Source organism: Danio aesculapii, chromosome 6 (genome assembly GCF_903798145.1).
Source record: "Danio aesculapii chromosome 6, fDanAes4.1, whole genome shotgun sequence".
NCBI classification, from domain to species: Eukaryota; Metazoa; Chordata; class Actinopteri; order Cypriniformes; family Danionidae; genus Danio; species Danio aesculapii.
Window position 1 is genome coordinate 18,405,482 of NC_079440.1, and position 21,379 is coordinate 18,426,860.

The 21,379-nt window shown below is 33.8% G+C and overlaps 2 protein-coding genes across 4 annotated transcripts in view; both read right to left on the reverse strand.

Annotated features, from left to right (window-relative positions):
- The window catches only part of mlpha (melanophilin a), a 37,534-nt gene extending 26,899 nt beyond the window's left edge, over positions 1-10,635 (reverse strand). For all 3 annotated transcript variants that reach the window (XM_056459705.1, XM_056459706.1, XM_056459707.1), the window contains exons 1-4: positions 10,563-10,635; positions 7,844-7,962; positions 2,954-3,175; positions 842-954 (exon numbers count right to left, since the gene is read on the reverse strand). In XM_056459705.1, the coding sequence (XP_056315680.1) occupies positions 842-954; positions 2,954-3,175; positions 7,844-7,953 (445 nt within the window). In that variant the 5' untranslated portion in view covers positions 7,954-7,962; positions 10,563-10,635. The remainder of the gene's footprint in view (positions 1-841; positions 955-2,953; positions 3,176-7,843; positions 7,963-10,562) is intronic.
- An 8,747-nt stretch (positions 10,636-19,382) lies between these two features.
- Positions 19,383-20,923, reverse strand: trim63a (tripartite motif containing 63a). Its single transcript, XM_056459708.1, has one exon. It carries the CDS (start codon positions 20,823-20,825, stop codon positions 19,785-19,787), a length of 1,041 nt encoding a protein of 346 aa, XP_056315683.1. The 5' UTR covers positions 20,826-20,923; the 3' UTR covers positions 19,383-19,784.
- Between the last annotated feature and the right edge of the window lie 456 nt (positions 20,924-21,379).

Sequence of the window (21,379 nt, forward strand, 5' to 3'; positions counted from 1 at the left end):
CCATTTAATGTGCATTCAGACACAGGTTCTCATTCTTCTGTTTAACATGTCTTGTCGTGCAAAGCTATAAATAACATCAGTAAACTCTACAAAGGCCCAGACACATCATGTGACCCAGATATGGCCTCAGCCTGTGGACAGAGTGCTTTGAATTCAAAAGATGATAAACAAATGCTCTTGGTAACTAAATAAACAAAAACATACTGTAATAATAACCATTGCTTCATTTTAAAGACAGTGCATATAAACTTCAGCTATGTATTATTTACTATATGTCATATTCTTGTTGAGATGATGAGAGTATGGTTTGTTTTATTTCACATTTAATAACAAAATGTGCTGTAATATTTTTTCTATTGGAACATTGGAGATAATAATGTATAAATTTATTCTTTCAGCAAAATGAAATAAAATAAAATAATATAAAATAAAACAATCAAATTAAATAAAAATAAAAATACACAATTTTGTAAAATTATGACATTAATAATTTTGAATTTTATTTTATAATTATGACATAATTCATAACTTTTAGTCATAATGTAGACTGTACAAATTTATTTTGTGAGTAATTTTAAGCAGGATAATGTATGTAGTCTGTCTGTCATTATCACAAAATAAAATCATTCATGGTGATATAACCCCTCGATTCTTAACTCTAATCACCAAGCCAGGGTTTATTTTGTAAAAATTACAAATTTACTGTATATTATCTCTTACTTTACACCCACTTGGTTGCGTAACTGCTTAAAATGACAAGTGATATGGAACCAGAATGATGAGGTGACAGCCTCAAAGTGGACACAATAAAGGCTATCAAGAGGCTTTTAATAGCACTCACCCTCTTCATTTAATCTCTTGTACAGAGACCGCATCACTTTTGCACTGCCAAAACGCTTGAAGCGAGAGTGGACGTTGTCGTGGTACCATCCTAAAGTTCCAATTTTCAGTACTCTGCAAAAAAAAATAGACATTAAATATTTTAAATACAGGCCAATTAAATGAACAGTTCACCCCAAAAAAATTACACTTACTTACAATTTTTTCTTCCTCAAGTGGTTCCAAATCTTTATGAGTTTTATTTTTCTGTTTAACCCAAAAGAAATTTGTTTTTTAAAATGTTGGAAAATGGTTACCACTGACATCCATCATAGGGAAAACAAATACTACAGAAGTCAGTGGTTACTAGTTTCCAACATTCTTCCGAATATCCTCTTGTGTTCATCAGAAGAAAGAAACTCAAACAGGTTTAAAACAAGTGGAAGGTGATTAAATAATGAACCCTATGCTAATTTACACCATGCACTAAAACTTCAGTTTGAGGACCAGTTATCATTATGAAGTTTCTAATTAACATGCATTATTAAGTTACTTATTAACATGCATATTACAGTACAAGTATATTGGCTGTTTCATAGTAATTATAAGCACATATTAATGGTTTACTCTGCATGACTATAGTATATATAGTCACTATACAATAGTTTAGATCCCTTAAAGGTGCAGTGTGTAAGTTTGACACCCAGTGGTTGAACTAGGTATTGCATTCCTAAATCAAAACATACGGAAGCTTAGGTTGCCAGATTGAGGACCAAGGAGCGAGTCTGAGGATCGAGCCTAAAGGCTGTTTTAAATCGTTATCTAAATAAAACCAACGGCATGCGATAGAAGGAATATTTTACATACAAACATTTTTTTTTAACCAACTCCTCGAATTGATATATTAGAAACGGCTTAATTCTAATTCTTGCAGCTGAACAACAGAAAACTTGATGACATGATCACCTCAGGTACACCTCATGTGCTTTCTTCAGTGTTAAATGCTAATAATGTGAGTTTGAATGCCATTTTATGTGACATTTATTACCATACTACTGAAAGCAGCAGCAGATAGTTCACCTCACCGTTTGAAATTGAACTTTAGAACTGTGACAAACCAACACAAAACAGTGATTCAGCATCTACATTTAATAATGTTAAAGAGGGTTAATATGTATTAATTACATTATAAACCTTACCATTTCGTGAGTGAGAGGATTTTCTGTGCTTCTGAATGGCTGTATATAAATTTCTGTGGTGTTTCGTCTGGTGCAAACAGCCAAACTGCTTATAACTGCAAATCTCATCACGTGGCATGTAGTTAGGACACAGGGTTACAATGTAACTTGCTCACCAAATGTTTACGTTGGTAAAATTTTGATTATTTGCTAAATGATAACCTCATGTGGAACTCTGCGTGTCATTTCATAGTCTGCTACTGTCCACAACAGGTGGCATTGCTTTGAGAGCCTTTCTGAGTGAATGAATGAAATAAGTGATTTTCCAAGAAGGCAACCCCATGCTGAAATATAATTGGCTAAACTGGCATTGGCCAGGTTTAAAAAAAAGATAGCGTTCCAGCACAGAAAACACATTTTCAAAGCAGAATTGACTTCAGCATTGTTTAAATAAACAAGTATTTTAACTTGGCATGTTTCTTAAATAACTGCAAACATGGTATTTTAATGCTTTAGAAGAGTCAAAATTTTACATAAAGCACTTTTAATCATATCCCATACATGAATTTAATAACTACTATACTATTAAGAAGCAGCAAATAAAAAATATTTTTTAATTAATACTAAAACTATTAAATTAATAGTTGATCATTATTGACACACAGAAGAACTGTTAACCCAAAGCTAGCAATGTGAGCTTACAAAATCATATGGTTAGTTTTGATTTCATTTGTACTTTAGTAGAGAGAATTGGTATATTACTCCCTTAACAGAATGAAATCACATTTATTAATAAGTATAACAAAACTAAATGAATAATAATAAAAATAATAAGATATAAATTCCAAACCATTATTTTATGGGGAACAATTGTAGAAATCAAAACAAGGCATCACCTTCAAACTAAATGGAATGTGCATGGGCAATTTCTGTAATGTTATGTAATCGTTCTTGACCTGGACATGCGGCAGGGGTCGCACACCCAGCCGTGCTCGTTCTTGTTGTAGCGGCTGCAGGTCTTGCAGGTGAAGAGTTTGCAGTCCACACACTGCCGTCTGCTGTTCACCAGGAACTTAAAGGGCTGCAGGCAGCGGATGCAGTGTGAGTCACTCAGGTTTGATTGAGATCCCAGGAGTTCCCTCTTAGCTTCCTCCTTCTCAATCTTAGTTTTAAGCTCCCTGCAGTATAATACAAAGAGTCAGAGACTACAAAAATCTACAACCTTCTTTCAAATACATAGAGCTCTATTTTAAAGATCTAAGTGCATTATTGCCAGTGGAAGATGATTTACAGTTAGCCATTTTGGTGAGCCTACATCGATCAGTGACAATCTATGCAAAAGAGAATGGCTCGAAATCAAAGAAAATGGCTGTGTCTGAAATCTCATACTTTCAACCTCTTTGAAAATGTGGGTAAACAAAGTTGTTGCTGTCATTTTGGGTTAATAAATTGGAAATTACATCAAAAAACCTGTGATCGGCCTTGGCATTATTTAGAGGATGATATTGTGTAACATGCAGATAATTGATTCTTACATATACCATGATTGACAGGATATCATCTGATCGTAACCTCCAGAAACAGGTATAAAGAAGATTGGTGTCGTGATCTCGTTCCCTTCGAGTATTCATGGATATTATTCATTCATTCATTTTCCTTTGGCGTAGTCCCTTATTAATCAGGGGTCACCACAACAGAATGAACCACCAACTATTCTGGCAAAAGTTTTACACAGTGGTTCCCCTTCCAGCTGCAACCCAGTACAGGGAAACCCTCATACACTCTCACGTTCAAATTCACACACACACACACACACACACACACACACACACACACACACACACACACACACGCACACACGCACACACACACACACACACTCACACACACACACACACACACACACACACACACACACACACACACACACACACACACACACACACACACACACACACACACACACACACAAGAAAATTTAAGAGACAACTATTACATTTAATCATAAGCTTGGCAAACAGTTTTGGAGAATTAACCCTTCACTAAGCCACACCCGAAAACCACCACACACCAATCGAGGCTTAGCAACTGTAGCTACGTGCAGGAGGTCTGTCAATCTTTTGAGCGAGGGAAATAAGCCAAAGCATTGTGCATGTGGATTGTGCAAATCTGATACCCGGTATCCTAAAAGTTTGGATGGGGTGGTGGAATTGTTTTCCCTTTCCAAAACCTAAAACCAAAGAAGAGAAAATTGTCTGTAGTGTATGAGTGTGAATGAGTGTGTGTGGATGTTTTCCAGAGGTACTTCATGAAACGTTGCCATATGGCAACAACGTCCAACAGTGGATCTAACTGAGAAATTTCAAATTTAAATATTTCCTTATAATTAATAATTTTGTTTTTTGAAATGATTTAATTGGTGTTGCAGTATTATAAGGTTTAACACAGAACTTATAAATGACACCTTATACACACTTTACCACAACTCATATTTCAACAGCTTTCATTTATTCCATTCTTTTTTGCTGAATATTATTAAAAACAAATCTAATATTATATTACCATGTATATAACATACCGTGAATATAAATATTTTCTCCAGTAAATATTATAACAAATAAATAACAAGTCTAGTATATTCAGATGCATCAGAATAATGTTGCTACTAGCTAACAATGTTTATGTATATTATACTGTATACTATACTACGCCTGTCTTATCTGCCTCTGAGCTAACTTACCTGAACTGTCTTTATCATTCTCATGGTCACTAAAACCCATCTCATCCTCACTTTCATCTGCAGGAAGAGCCAGTTCTGTCCTTTTCTTCTTTCACTTACCATAGAACATGGTGGTGCTCGCTAATACACTGTTCCCTGTATTCATATCTATTCAAAAGTAGTTTTGCCATTAAAACTAGATTTTATCCATAATGCAAATGTCATTAACATACAATTAATCAATATTATTTTACTAGATTCATGTTGTTATTGTTACAACTTAAAAGATCACAGCTGACCTTGCTAGCTAGCTAACCCATTGCAATATTGCACGTTCCACTATTGCACAGTGTTGCCATTTGGTAAGACATACATTTGATCGATTTACAAGAAATTTACTAATTTGATAAAAAAAAAGTAAATTGTTGTGAATGTGTCATCATAACTTACTGGAGGGGATGTTTCAGATTTTTTTGTGGATCTGACATAATTTGATCCTTTGTTTTTATTGACGTTTACATTTGCCTTCAGCAACTACTCACAATAAACGACAGTCTGTCAGAAATTGCGCTACAGAAAAACACAGCATGTCATGCGACTTAACCAAAGCACATCATTGGCTACTCTTAGGTCTTCTCTTTCCAACAAAAAAAAATTAATGTTGGTCTTTAAGAAACAGTGGCAGGGAAATGACCATAAGTATCCTGTTGCCATATGGTGACACCGTGCAGTAGAGGGTTAAATACTGCATTTTTGTGACATTTTAAGCACTTTTTTTTATTCAAATTAATTTTAATAATATGGGCTGCTTTTGGTCCTTTACACCTTTTTATCAGTAATTTTTTGTTTCAAGAAAACAAGATTTAGAATAAAAGTTACTTGAAAATGTTTTAAAAATAATACAGTAGCGAAAGATGACTTCACTTACATCTGATTGTATGTTTTCTTGCACAACTGGATGTTGGACTCATGAAAAATAATAGTTCACATTGGCCAAAACTGATTAGTTGAAGTCACATTGATGTGATGGTCAACAGATGATTTGGCTTGGTCTTAAAGCTTTTTTCAATAAGTTAGTTTCACAATTTATGATGGTGTAGCAGTCAAAATAGGACAAATGAGCTCATGTATAGGACTATAGTTTATGATATATTGCTTGTGGGTTTCGAAGACACTCAGAATGTATTTTTTAATGCATAGAAATAATAGATAAATTATAGAAAATATTAATAAATTTATATTTAATAGAAATAAAATACACCTCAATATCACTAATCAAGCATGTAATAAGTTTTCACAGGAATATACAATCCGTGCTTGAAGATGTTCCAATTTAGCACATAAAAGCATACTAAATAATCTAAAAGTTATGAGTTATTATAACTAATCATTAACACATTTGAAGTATACTGAAAATTTCTCTGGTTGCAAGTGTACTTAGCATAACTATTTTCCTCATTATGGAAGTCCTTAGTTAAACTGGGGTATTTAAGTAACATTGATAAAAAGAAGCACATTAATAGTGTGCATCCTGAGACAAAACAAGGTCATTGAGGGTTTTTTTAGATAACTGCAAGTTATTTTCCATTAAGACAGCTCAAACATGCAATTTAATCTGGGACTAGCCTCAAGCCTTGTCTCTGAAACATCGTGTTTAATATTGTGATTTGTTTTCTATCAAAAGAGTAAAAACAACCACTAGCCAAGAATACTTGGGACATGTACAGTAATTATTCTTTTCAATCATTGAAATTATTTTTTTCAAATCAAGTACAGCTAAGTTGAAATTTAAATATATTTTGAAGAAATAGCTAAATTACATTTTTAAAAATACATAAAAAGTAGACTGAACGTACTTTTTAGTTTAAAAGAAGAAGAATTCTCATAGCACCCTTTTTTTTTTTTTTAAGGAGAACCCTATAAGCATGATTGAAAATATCTGGGAACTATCTGGCAACAAAGTTGTGGCTAGAAACTCTGAAAGAACAAGCAAGATGCACACCAGAGCAGTCTGAGTCACAGAGTGCGAACTATGTGGGACCTATGGGGACCTCGGCTCCACTAAATAAGGCATGGGCTCCTCTGAAAACATGATTTGTTTTTGTTTTGGGTGTCTCAAAAAATATTCACAATGTGTTATTTTAACATGCGGTTTCAGTATTGTGTAATGTGATTATGGATTATTATGTGTGAAAGTGCTAAAATATCATTCATTCATGCATGATGCCGATTTACAGTATACCTCACTTTAAAAAGATAACTACACATGCAATTCTTCTGAGAAGCAAAGTCCAGTCATGTCAAAGACTGACAGCCAGATGCTTTCATATGGACGTTGAGATGCTGCTAATTCATTAATGATGTGACTTTGTGTTTCGTTTTATTTGCTTCATACAGTAGGCTACTATAATGTTCTTTTTTTTTTATTATTATACTTACTAAGAATTATTACATAAAGTTATACAACGCATAACCATAACAAACAATAATAGCTAGTTTATTAGATTATAACTCAGACGTAATATCAGTATATTGCTAATTTTAATATCAAGAGTCCTTTAATGTCATGGAACACTGAACAATAGAATGCTTTGAAAAGCTCAGTTAGTCACAGAGGCCTACACTGAATCTTCCAGTATATTCACGATACAGAAAAAAACTAGAGCGCATAACGGATGTTGTAAAATGATCTGATCAAGAATTCAAATCCAAACCACACAGTATATTACCGTCCTTGTCAACAAATCGAAAAGAACATTTGAGTAAATAACAATTCAGAAGCCAAACAGAAGACCTCCTTGTGCGAAGAGAATGGAGCTCTGGGGCATCATGTTTTCCCAGCCAGTGGAATGGTGTGATCGGGCCTTGTGACTGTACCATGATCATCATGATGTCTTTACAACACTGGCCTTTCACACGTGGTCGCATTTCTCATAACCTTATGTCACTGTCAAAACTATGATGTATTGAGAAATGCAAATATGAACACTGAACCACCCACACTATTGCTGGCTGGCTCCACTAGCAGAATAATTTTACTCAATTAAGAAGTGTTAGCCGGTGTTAAATGATGTCAGACTCATCTATATGATAACACTGAGGTTTAAAATATTAATTAAATCCTCACCCAAGTCTTTCCTCTTCCTTCTTCCGGAGGACAAAGTCTCTTTGAATGACCTCCCACACATGCTTGGCCTCTTCTTCTGTTAGCCTGGACAGGTCCAACGTCTTGTCCATGTTTAAAGACTGAATGATATACAGTGAATATAAATATATATATATATATATATATATATATATATATATATATATATATATATATATATATATATATATATATATATATATATATATATATATACTATTTAATAAGTATCAGACTAGTACAACCTTTTAATAATTTTACTTATATCTAATGAAATTTAGCTTTTTTGTGAAGACCACAGAAATTACAGTCTGAATACTTCAGTTTTACAGTCTTAATACTTCAGTTTTACAGTTTTACTACTTTTAGGGGATTTGCACACTGTTATTAAATATGTGATCAGTAGGTTATGACATGTTTAGTTATGTTTTAGCTTATAAAAGATTTTTTAGGTTCTAAAATTACTTGCAAAATCATTTGATTCAACTTTTTTTACATTTGTACATTTGCATTTAGTCATTTAGCAAATGTTTTTGTCCAACGTGACTTACAATTGAGGAGGCATTCAGCGACACACAATAAGTTCTAATTATACAAAGGAATTGTTAGCGCTCAGAGAACTAAGGGCTAGAGTGAGGAAGGGGGACTTTTTTTATTATTATTTTAAATAGAGAAAAGGGTGTTTCTACAGGTGGTTTGTAACTCACATTGTAACTTTTTTGTCACACTCTATTTTTTATATTTTTTATTTAGTTTTTTTTTCATATGAAGTTATTGTAAGAAAGTATCTGGAGCAAATGTGCAAAAATTGGTGCATGTGTTAGTTAAAGTGTTACAGAAATGAAGGATTTTTTTGCTGGTGGTTTGTCAAGCCCACTCACCTGGGTGCACTCAGAATTTCATAAAGTTTTGAGGATGTCGCGTTTTTACATTTACATTATATTTTCTTCCATCTATTGCACTTTAAAATTTGCAAGTATCTATTGTTAACGTGTTAGATCCAATGATGCTTGTTTTCATTCATTCTCAATTTCCAGCTTTGTTTACCTTTCATAAAAGCATTTTTGGGCTTTAAAAGTTCACCCTAAATGTAGTCTTGTCTGTTGTTACATATTATGTTTATATATATATATATATATATATATATATATATATATATATATATATATATATATATATATATATATATATATATATATATATATATATATATATATATATATATATATATATATTATTAGCCCCACGTAAATTTTTTTCCCCAATTTCCCCAACGGAGAGAACATTTTTTCAACACATTTCTAAGCATAATAGTTTTAATAACTCATTTCTAATAACTGATTTATTTTGTCTTTGCCATGATGACAGTACATATTATTTGACTAGATATTTTTCAAGACACTTCTATACAGCTTAAAGTGACATTTAAAAGGCTTAACTAGGTTAATTAAGTTAACTAGGCAGGATAGGGTAAATAGGCAAGTTGTATTGTATAGCAATGGTTTGTATAGCTTAAAGGGGCTGATAATTTTGACCTTTAAAATGGCTTTTAAAAAAATTTAAACTGCTTTTATACTAGTCAAAATAAAACAAATAAGACTTTCTCCAGAATTAAAAATATTATCAGACATATAGTGAACATTTCTTTGCTTTGTTAAACATCATTTGAGAAATATATATATATATATATGCTCATACATTCAGCAACAATTAGGGCTGTCAGTGCCTTGCTCATTAATGATGACAAATAACATGCAGGAATACATTCTCTTTTTCTCATGATGGTGTAAATTTGTCATTTTGCCATGATAGTGTAAATAATGAAATATCTAATCAAAGGCTGTATTTTTGTCTTTTCCTTGTGTTGCATCTTTTTATTGTTGTATGCATTTGATATGTTTTTTAGATTTGCCATTGTATTTCTAGATTACTTTGTATGTCTTTTTGACAAAATAATTTATTCTATTTATTTCACCAACAAATAATCTCTTCCGTTTGTAAATTTTGCTATAGGTTACATTTAAAATACTTAGTGTATGTACAATTAAAAACTATACTTTTTTTAACATTAACTCAGGTATACTTTGGCCAGCATACTTGTTTAACTGAGTAATATTTTACTTAGTATCTGTAATTTTAATCAACTATATTCTTGAGGATATAATAGACCCCTCAAGCAGAACAAACAACATATTTACAAGAAGCATGACATAATCATTATAATCAAATGTCCATTCATCGGATACATAGCCTCTTTAGATAATACTTCACCAATAGATAATATAACACCAATAATTTGTATGAAGCTTATAAATTCAGTTATAAAAAAGTATTACTGCTAACACAACAAATGCTAAACAAATAATTATCAATGATGGCCTGTAGTCAAACATGGTGTTATAGTCATTTTAATTGGTAGAGCAGTCATTCTTATGTCAGATTAAATATTCATGAAGTGATCATGTAAATATTTCTTTGGGATTGTTATAAGTAATTGAAATCAACCAATACATTAATCAGGTACCTGACAGAACTCCACAATTGTGTGGAATGTAACAGAATAGGTAGGTGCACTCTTCACATTTCCAAACTTTAATTAACAGCAGAAACAATAACAGACTTAAACCTATGAACATTTTAGGATACATTTAGCCTTGGACAGAACTAGTTGAACGAACAATAATAAGGACTCTTTTTTTACCTTGCTTGCAGGGTCGCAGTTGCCAAGTCTTTCAGGATGAGGCAGATATTGTGAGTATTGTCAGAGGTATGGCAATCTTTATCACATGTCTATGCTTTTTTTTCCGCCCAAATGAAATGCAGAGGAAAAGCTCCACCCTTCCCATGCTTGAAATGGACAGAATATTGAATAGGGATTCTTTCATAAATTTGAACATAGATATTGATTCATTTTCATCCGTTAACAATGAGGGTTTTTTTTGCCTAAATGTTCCAGAAAATCTTTAGTTTAATTCTAATTTTGTGGAGGAAAAGCTCGACCCTTTCCATGCCTGAAATGGACAGAATAATGAATAGGCAGTCTTTCATAATTCTGAAGCTGTATTTTGGTTAATTTTCATATGTAAAAATCTGTTTTTTAATGTTCCTGAAAGTCTTAAGTTTTATTTTACTTTATTTTATTGTTAAAAAAAGAATTTTCTGTATTATTCATTCATTCATTTATCAATTTGGTAACACTTTATAATAACTACACACTATAAATCATTTATTAAGCATTAGCATAAAGTGAATTCATTATCTTTTAAGCATTAACTCTACATTTATAAACGTTAGTAAGCAGTTTGTAACTGCAGCTACAGATGCTGTATTATTGACTTATAACCACATTTATGATGGGCTTAATAATTGTACTTTCATAATTTGTAACTGCTTGATTTTTCATTACTAAATTAAGTATTGCATTATTGACAAAGCATTTGTATTTAAAAGTAGTTGGAGGCTTTTAAGATAATTTAGAATGAGTTAGTAAATGATTAATATATATTTTATTTTAGATAAGGTTGCAAAGATTTATTTTTTATTTGATGCAGTTTCATTTGTGCATCTTCAAATGAATAGAAATGAATGAAGTCGCTTATATTCTATTTTCCTGTTTAGAATATAAGTGAGCCTTTAATTGTCATTTATAAATGATTTATAAAGCATACATCGTCCTTACTTTAGATTAGGTCACAAAACTAGATGAAGTTGAGTTAATAAAGCATTTATTAACATACAAATTAATTATTAGTATATGCCTGAATAATAAGATATACAAACGTTAATTTGAATAGTTTATTAATCTTGTACTAACTCATTCTGGATGATCTTAAAAAACAACCAGCTATTTTTAAACAACTAGTTTGTAAATAATGCAATACTTCATTTAGTAATGAAAAATAAATCATAAACAAAGTATGAAAATACGATTATTTAGCCTATTATAAATGTGCTTACAAGTCAATAATACAGCATTTGTAACTGGAGTTACAAACTGCTTACGTTTATTAATGTAGAGTTAATGCTTAACAGATAATGAATTCACTATATACTAATGCTTAATAGTTGACTTGTAGTGTGTAGTTATTATAAAGTGTTACCAAACCTCCTATACTGTATTATTATTCAACAGATTATTGTTTTATTGTTATTGTTTTTAACAGGTTATGTAACTGCCCCTAGTGACATTCATTCATTCATTTTCTTTTCGGCTTAATCCCTTTAATAATCTGGGGTCGCCACAGCAGAATTAACCGCCAACTTATCCAGCATTTGTTTTACGCAGGGGATGCCCTTCCAGCTGCAACCCATCACTGGGAAACCCATACACACTCATTCGCACACATACATACACTATGGACAATTTAGCTTGACCCAATTCACCTGTACTGCATGTCTTTGGACTGTGGGGGAAACCGGAGCACCCGGAGGAGACCCACGCAAACGCAGGGAGAACTTGCAAACTCCACACAGAAACGCCAACTGACCCAGCCGAGGCTCGAACCAGCGACCTTCTTGCTGTGAGGCGACAGCACTACCTACTGCATCACTGTGTCGCCCCCCTTAGTGACATTATTATTATTATTATTTGTAGCAGTAGTATTATAATTATTTAAATCAAATTAACTTTACATTTAATTTCAATTTAAAATTTTCATTTTCAATTTTTACATAACATTAAACTTAAACCATCCTCTTAAATCAGTACAAAATAAAATAAATAAATAACATGATAAAAATTAAATAAATAAATAACATGATAAAATAAAGTGACATACAAACTTGTGTTGTCATGGCATCTTGATTATACTATTTTTACTGTGCAGTCTGGGAATTAATTTCTCCATGTTCATCATTGCATTATTACACCAGCAGGTGGCGATATATTGTCCTCAAAGTGGTGATTTAACACATTTGATCTAAACAGTAAAGTTGTGTTTGAACGCATCTTCTAAGACCTAGTTGCATATCTCTACATTAGTCCATCTAAAGGAGTGAATGAAAACAAATGAATAATTTAAATGCACCAGGTATAGGAGTCATGTCACAAACCATGTCATGAGAGCTAAGGAATTGTCTGTACACTTCCAGGACAGAATTGTATCAAGGCGCAGTAAATGTTTCTGTAATCATTTTCTCACCCATTACGTCCTCCGAACTTAAGAGATTCTTTCATCTGTTGAACACAAGAAGATATTTTGAAGAATGTTTGTAACCAGTTAGTTGATGAGTAGCCTACCCAGATGCTTTTCAAAGAATCTTTTCACTGCACAACATCAACTATTTGGTGACCAATATACAAAAATACCTACTGTTTGTGAAAGAAACTCAGGTTTACAGGTTTGGAACAACTTAAGGGTGATTAAATGATTGCAGAGAATGGGAAATAGCATTTTTTGGGTGAACTATCCTTTTAACCACTCATTCACTCACTCCCCCACTTTCCTTTTGCTTAGTACCTGATTTATTACCACAGCGAAATGAATCATCAATTACTCTTGAATATATTTTATGTGCTGGATGCCCTTCCAGCCTCATCCTTTTAACCAAAAGTTTAAAAATGTGAGGGGGTGATCAACAGTGTATTTTTAAGGTTTGGTTGTGTTTATAAGATGCAAAGCAATGTGTGCTCATGCTTTCCTTGTAGAAAACAACGCTATTGTTTCAAATATCTTACTTAATTATACAGCTACTAAGCTAAAATGAAAACGACTATCATATTTCCAAGTTCCTCTGAAAGGCCCGCCCACCAAGAGGCTCTGATTGATCAGCTGACATAATGTGCTGTGATTTGAGGGTTTGGCTCTGCATCACCACGTCACGCCCCTACAAGCACGTGCATTAGCGCTGTGTAATCAGAAAAGCTGTTAGCAGCATCAGCTGCCGGAAAAGCTGTTAGCAGCATCAGACCGGAAATTGAAGAGCACACGCCTGAGATAAAATCTGACAAGTGTCTTTCACATATATTTGGAATAAGCTTGTGTAAGTAATATGAAACAATCACATATCTTTTGGGAGTTTGTTTTTTGAGATGTATATAGCATTAGAAAACATCTGCATATAGACAATGCACACGCTGCTGAAGATTGTGGGTGTTTACAGCGGTTTGACGGATAAATATGAATTTGTAGTTCATATGACAAACAGCATTTCCCGTTGTTTACATCCTTGTTAAGACCTCGATACAGCATACCATTAGCGCTGAAACTATGCAGTAAATCAATTTTAACAAATAAAAACACTTACAGGTTGTGGCTCACAATCCACAGCTTCGTCAGTTGGAGGAGCCGAATCCACTGGATTCCAGCTCTGAACTGGGAGAGATTCTAAAAGCTTTCCTTTGTCAACGGTTAGCTGTATATTATAATTTTCTGGAACATAATTAAAATTCAATTGAAAGCACTTCTCTTTTTGTGTTTTGTCCTTTGAAAGGCCAAATACAGAAACAGAAGAAGCTCTGTGGAAATAGCAGCGTTTGTATGGCATTTTAGCGTTCTCTGCTGTAACATTAAAGTGCATCTGGCCATGCCCCGTTGCTGTGCAGGGTGTGTGCGTGTGGTGAATGAGCATAACCTGAAGCGTTTATGATCTCATTAACCCGGAAGTATTTATTGTAGTCCCCAAATTCATTCGCTGTACACTGTAAAAAATGGCCGTGATTTCAACGGTAAATAACTGTAAAAATGCTACAGTAAAAATCCGGAACCTGGTTAACAGTATATTTCCTTAATATATACGGCGAATATCCGTAAATTGACTTTTCCAGAATTCCCTGTACGGCACATCACTTTTTATGCTTTTTGTTGACATTACTATGGATCTTTTTAGTTGTTTCCCCATCAGTTATGTACATTAGAGATTTATGTTACATCTAATGTTGATAAACAATGTTTATTTCATGACTTTAATTCTATGTGTGTTACCATACTTGTGTTTAGTAGCTGTATGAATGACACTGAGCACCTACTATATACTGATACACTTTTTTGCTTGTGGGAAAAGTTGTTTGTGATGAGCACCTGCACATGGCTGTGTTAACGTGTCTAACTGTGTAACAAAAGATGTGTAGATGTTGGTTATTCAAAATACAGACATTATACCTCTATAAATTAATGAAATACGGTAGTTTACCGTAAAAGTGAGAAATTACTTTTACAGTTTGTACCGTATTTTAACGGTAAAGTACTGGCAACCACAGCTGCCGTTTTTTTACCGTAAATTTTACGAATTTATTTTTTACAGTGTAGGCTTTGCTCCCTTTGCATTGAACTTTGAGCGTCATACATTCAGAGATGTTGTTTATGTTCACACAGCTACATTACACATCAACTAAAGTTTAAAATATGATATTGTAGTGGACCACCCCTTTAAGTTCTTCTACTGAAGCTCACTGTTCTTGCTTTCATCTTGTTAATGTTGGTGTGCCTGAAATGTCTCCTGTGTTTTTTCCAAGAAAAAAAGTAATTGTACCCAATGTTTATAGCATATGTCAGAAATAAATTACTTACTGTTGTAACATCTAGTTTTTTCATGAGGTGGGTTGTTAGCCCAATGCTCAACCCCCAACCTGGGGGACCAGGACATACACACATACATGTACACTACGGACAATTTAGCTTACCCAATTCACCTACAGCATGTCTTTGGACTGTGGGGGAAATCGGAGCACCTGGAGGAAACCCTCGTGAATACGGGGAAAACATGCAAACTCCACACAAAAATGCCAAATGACCCAGACGGGGCTAGAACCAGCAAACAATCTTGCTGTGAGGCGACAGCATGTTGCCCCAGAAATAAATTAATGAACAGTAAATTATTTATTAGATAATAATTACTTGCATAATTTAATACTGTAAACACTGACATCTGGTGAAATGACACTGTTCCTTGTGTTTATATTACTCATTTCATATAGTACGTCAAGTATTTTCCTTAAAATATATTAACATTTAACAAATGTTTTTTGTTGCATTTAAACCTAATCCAATATTAATGTGACAGGGAACATTTGGCTCCGTTACTAATTGTTGTTTTTAAACCACAAACAGTGCTGGCAATAACAGAGTTGATATTATCCATTTTGTTGACATACACCATTTTGTATGTTCACTCAATATGCTAACCTTAAACCAGATACCACATGGCATGTCTAAAAATGTGAAGGAGAAATTCACTGAAATATTACTATAACAGAGTTGCCAAACAACTAATTGATTCTTGGTGTATCCTAAACAAATTGTACAAATTACTGAAAGAAGAATAAATTACATGCTTCAATGCCTTCCAGTGTTTCCCTCCAGAGGTCACATTTTTCTATCAGTGTTTTAAAGATTGTTATTCCTTTTAATAACCGATGCAACAGAGTAGGAACGAACACAAAATTTACTCAAATTATACAATCACACATATGCATTGCTCAAATTTAGAAATCTTTTAAAGAGTTAGTCAACAGTCATGATCAATTAAAATCAACACAAACATTATTATTGCAATGTGCCTTCTTGGATTTTTGCTAAATAACGAGCATTTCTACATGTATGCAACTGGTGCTGTGTCTTACAGTAGAGCCCATGAGGCAGAAGGTAAGGTGACAGAGTGAGTTTCTATTTACTGTACGCCCATCTACAGGCAATGTCTGTGGTGGCTAAAAATGAATCTGGGATAGTTTTACAACACACTCTTAGATGTGCACTCTGCAATACCTCAACACTGTTTCATGCCTCACTGCCTGCAAAATGACACAGCACTTCTATTCTGCTATTTATTAGCTGAACACTGATTCCATACTTCAGCAGTGGCCTTACTGATCATCAGATAAGATCCTATCTACAGCTGTATTTCAGGCAAATAATAATAATAATAATAATACATTTTTAATAATTCATCAAGTAGGTCAGGAGGCTGAATGGGATGGTGCCCTTTAGTGCGTTGGGTCTAGACTATGGCCAGGGTTAGTCATTACTCTAAAATTAGCTTGTGTGTTCAGGCCTGGCATTGGGACCTGGCTAGGGAAACTCCTGCTTTTATTTAGGGAAACATTGCTGAGCTTTTAGTGACTTTTCTGTTGCACCAACTGGATCTTTTCTGGTTCTGCGGATACTGAAAAGTTTGAACCATTGTTTTATGCTGAAGTCAAGGTATGTTTTAGATCAAAATTGTTCGTTTTTGCTTATGAAGGGTCAACTTCCTGCACAGTTTTGCTCCTACCAGACTCAACACTGTTGATTCAAAGTTTCTACACTGAAAAAGGGTGAAAATTATTATTTATGATTATAACCTACCTAAAGCAAAACATTTTTGTTTAATATTAAAATAAATGTTTAATTTTCAGCCAAGCCCAAACCATAATTTGAAGGTAATTTATAAATTTAGCTGTATATATATATATATATATATATATATATATATATATATATATATATATATATATATATATATTTATTTATTTCAGAGTAGAAAACTACCCTTTTTAATTTATGTATATAGTTTTTATATTAAACAGTATTTTACTTTATGTGAATGTCATTTTTTCTTGACCACAATAACTTTTTATTTAAATTAAATTTTATAGTTTGAACCAAAGTTTTTGAGAAAAAAAATAGCTGTAACAAATTACAGTACAGTAAGTTAATTCAAAGTGTCCTTTTTCCAGTGTAATGAAAATGCAAATGTCGATATTTATTTATTTATTTCAGAGTAGAAAACTACCCTTTTTAATTTATGTATATAGTTTTTATATTAAACAGTATTTTTACTTTATGTGAATGTCATTTTTTCTTGACCACAATAACTTTTTATTTAAATAAAATTTTATAGTTTGAACCAAAGTTTTTGAGAAAAAAAAATAGCTGTAACAAATTACAGTACAGTAAGTTAATTCAAAGTGTCCTTTTTCCAGTGTAATGAAAATGCAAATGTCGATTAGCTGAGTCAGTTTTGTTTAATTAGGGATGGAACGCTGATGGACAGTGGCTGTCCAGAAATAGATTTAGACAGCCCTTTTAAACTGATTTAGAATAAATTAATTCTGTGGCTTATGGTGATTTTTAAATATACAAGACTTACTGTTGGTTTTATGGCAAAATTTTAAAAAAATTATTTCAAATTTGTGTTATTGGGCTGAGAAGATGGTCGTGACATGCACATGCACACACTTCATCTCGTGCCCGCGCTGCCTCCATTAGAAAACATGAAAGCTGAGCCTCAGACTTAACGGATAAATATACATGACAGACATGCACAATACTATTCATGGCAGCTGAGGCCAACATACCTTTAAATCAACAGGTCACCTATAAACAGCTGTTATATTCCTTGGTTTAAAATTTAGTTTTTCTTTTAAATGGATTTTTTTTGCTGTAAATTTTGTTGTTTTTATTTTTTTAAATATGGCTTCTAAAACAGTTAAATGTATAGATTTGTCTCTGGATTTGAATGGCCAGTCCCCACACTGTATTGCATGTTTGTGCTTGCCCATAGGGCACTGGGTTCATAGTTACAGTTTGTCTGTCTAAGCAGAAGAAACTTTACTAAAAACTTTACTGGGCCATACTTTATTAAAAGACCCAAGACCCAAGATTTGTTAGAATAATTGTGTTTTTGGGTTAAATAAATAGAATAAAAGTGTTGTTGTTTTTTATTAGGCAAATAGGGAACCGAAACAATCAATCAATTGTTTTGTAAACTCTTTCTATATTGACCTTACAGTTATTTAAATAACCATTTGCAAAACAGTTTAATGTCTTCAACCTTGGTGGATGTGTGTGTTGAAACAGGTGGAGAAGCAAGTAGTTATGCTTTTGTTTGTTAATGGTGTTGAAATTGTTGTAATTATTATATTATTTAGCTTTTGTGATATCCTGATTATTATTATTTTATTATTATTATTTTATGATTATTATATTTTTCCCATAATCATGTACATCGTCTTGCTATGTTTTGGAAGAAGCCTGTCTCATTTTCAGTAATATATATATATATATATATATATATATATATATATATATATATATATATATATATATATATATATATATATATATATATATATATATATATATATATATATATATATATATATATTAATAATTGCTAGTTGAATAAAAGTAACTTTAAGTCTTCTATTCTTTATTGTAAGAATAATTTCGTGCTTGACTGTATAAATGTATATCTCCACAGTAAGGGTTTGTTTTAGAATAATAGCAACTGTGTCCGTAGCGGATGGCAGAATCAGTACTAACCTCTAACCCATAGCTTTGTCAGAAATGCCTGCCAGCAGCTGTAATTGTCAGGGTTGGAAACATGAGGCCTGCACACTGTGAGTCTATTCCTGGTGTTCTGTGGCTTCACTCATTCTCACCCGGCTAAAATAACCACCCACTTCAACTGTGTAGCTCAATGCCTCTCAAGGAGAGAATGCAGATATAGCCACTCAGTTGAAAGCAGTCAAATGTTAAGAAATTTTTAAGGTCATGTGAAGGTGTGTACATCTCTACAAATAAGTGAGAAATTAAAATAAGTATTTCGTTTGTAAGTCCTTTATTTCCACTGAATTATCCAATGAAAATGAGTATTGCATTACAGTCAAGTGCAAGTGCAATTTTCAAGTATTTAAACATTTGGGTCTCACATGACACTCTAAAGTTGGCAAAGCTGTATTCTACAGCTTATATGTCTATCTTTCATCTAGCAAACAAACCATCATGTTCTACCGTTCTATTAAAATATAAAAAACAATTCAACATGAACATTCATATTATTAAAAAAGTACAAAATTCAAGTGGAAAAGACACAAATGGTACAAATGGTGCAATTTGTTGCAAAAAGATTGCACGCCCCTTGCCTCACAGTTATCAAAATCAGCTAGAATATTGTCCTTTTCACCAATACTGTCAAGTCTTTTTTTTCTAGAGTTTCACATTGCTTATTCCTCCTCTTCTTCTTCTTCTTCTTCCTCCTCATCATCATCATTATCATTACCACCAACTACAAAGTCCATTTTTGTAAGTACGGCCTCTACATCTTCAGTGTCAATCGTGAAGTGGTCCATACTCTCAAAACCGGGCTCTGGCCTCTGTAGATGAGAGTTCTTGGTTGCATCTTTGGCTTGGGTGAGGAGCTGTTTAGCAGCGATGAGGAACTCTGCTGTATTGTTGTTGTCCATGGTTTGGGAGGCTTCGTCCATCAGCTTAATGCTGGCCTGCAGCTGCTCATTGTACTGCTGGACTAGAGATCTGATCACAGCCACCTTCTCATCCTGTTCCTGGGTGATTTGCTCCAGAAGATGTGTCTTACGGTCTTCTAGAACGGCATAGAGATGGTCAAACTTCTCCCCCAACTTCTGCTTCTGTGCCTGGCTGTTTTCTTCCACTGTTTTGCAGGTTTCCTCCATCTGCGATAACATCACCTGCAGACAGCTGTTGCTGGCACCTAGTAGATCAACTGAATTTTTAAGCTCAGACTTCTGAACCTCATAAACAGTTTTTAGAGTGGAAACTTCACAGTCTTTGTGCTGACCGAATACCTTGCACATGGAGCAAGTGGGTGTCTGGCAGGTTACGCAGTAGATGTTGATCTTTTCATCTTCGTGAACATCACACATGGGCTCTTTTGTTTCTTTGGATTTCAAAGGGGGTTCAAGGGCATTGCTTCCTTTCTCCAACTGCTGCTTGTAGATGTCAATGATGTTCTCCACCAGAAGGTTCCTCTGCAGGCCATAGACACCATGGCGGTCCAGAACCACCTCGAAGCGACAAGTAGGGCATCGGAAGATACCTCCAGAGAAGTGGTAGGGGTTTTTGGAGTCGTAGAGTTCACTGGCGCAGCTGCGGCACAGATTGTGTTGGCACGGGAGAATGACAACTGGCTTTGTGAACATGTCCAGGCAGATGGGACAGCTCAACTGCTTCTCCAGGCTCTCCATGGGACTCGGAGCCCGGACTATTTGACCCGTTTGAATGTCCATTGCTGAGGTAGAGTCCTTATAACCTTCACTGCTTTTCCTCTTTCTGCTTGCTTCTTCCTTTACTGAGGTTTATTTGATCTGGGGGCGCATAGCGCACTTGGGTCTTATATAGCAGCCCGCCGCCTGTGACACTTGATCTGTGAGGTGGCTGTGACAGGATTGCTCCCACCACTTGTTTGTGAGGCTTGATTCGGAGAAACATGCAGCCCTCCAACACAAGCCACTAAAGAAGTCACATGCCAAACTTAGCAACACGGACCCCCTCCCTTTCTAAGCTCTCCATCTGTGGGAGAAATGTGTAGGCGAATCACACAGTCAGGCCAAACAAGAGCCATGTGATTGCACAGTTGATGGCATGTAGACATCCAGACATCCAGAACGTCCCCGACTGCACAACAACATGCCCTGTCAATTGCAACATTATTTATTATTTAGCTTTTGAAGATTCCGATTTAGTGTTTCCTACACTGTATATGTCTGTAAATTAGTCAAATATCTGTAAATCTGTTAAATAAAATCTGTAAAATTGCACTTTTTCGTATTTTCTCATTCAT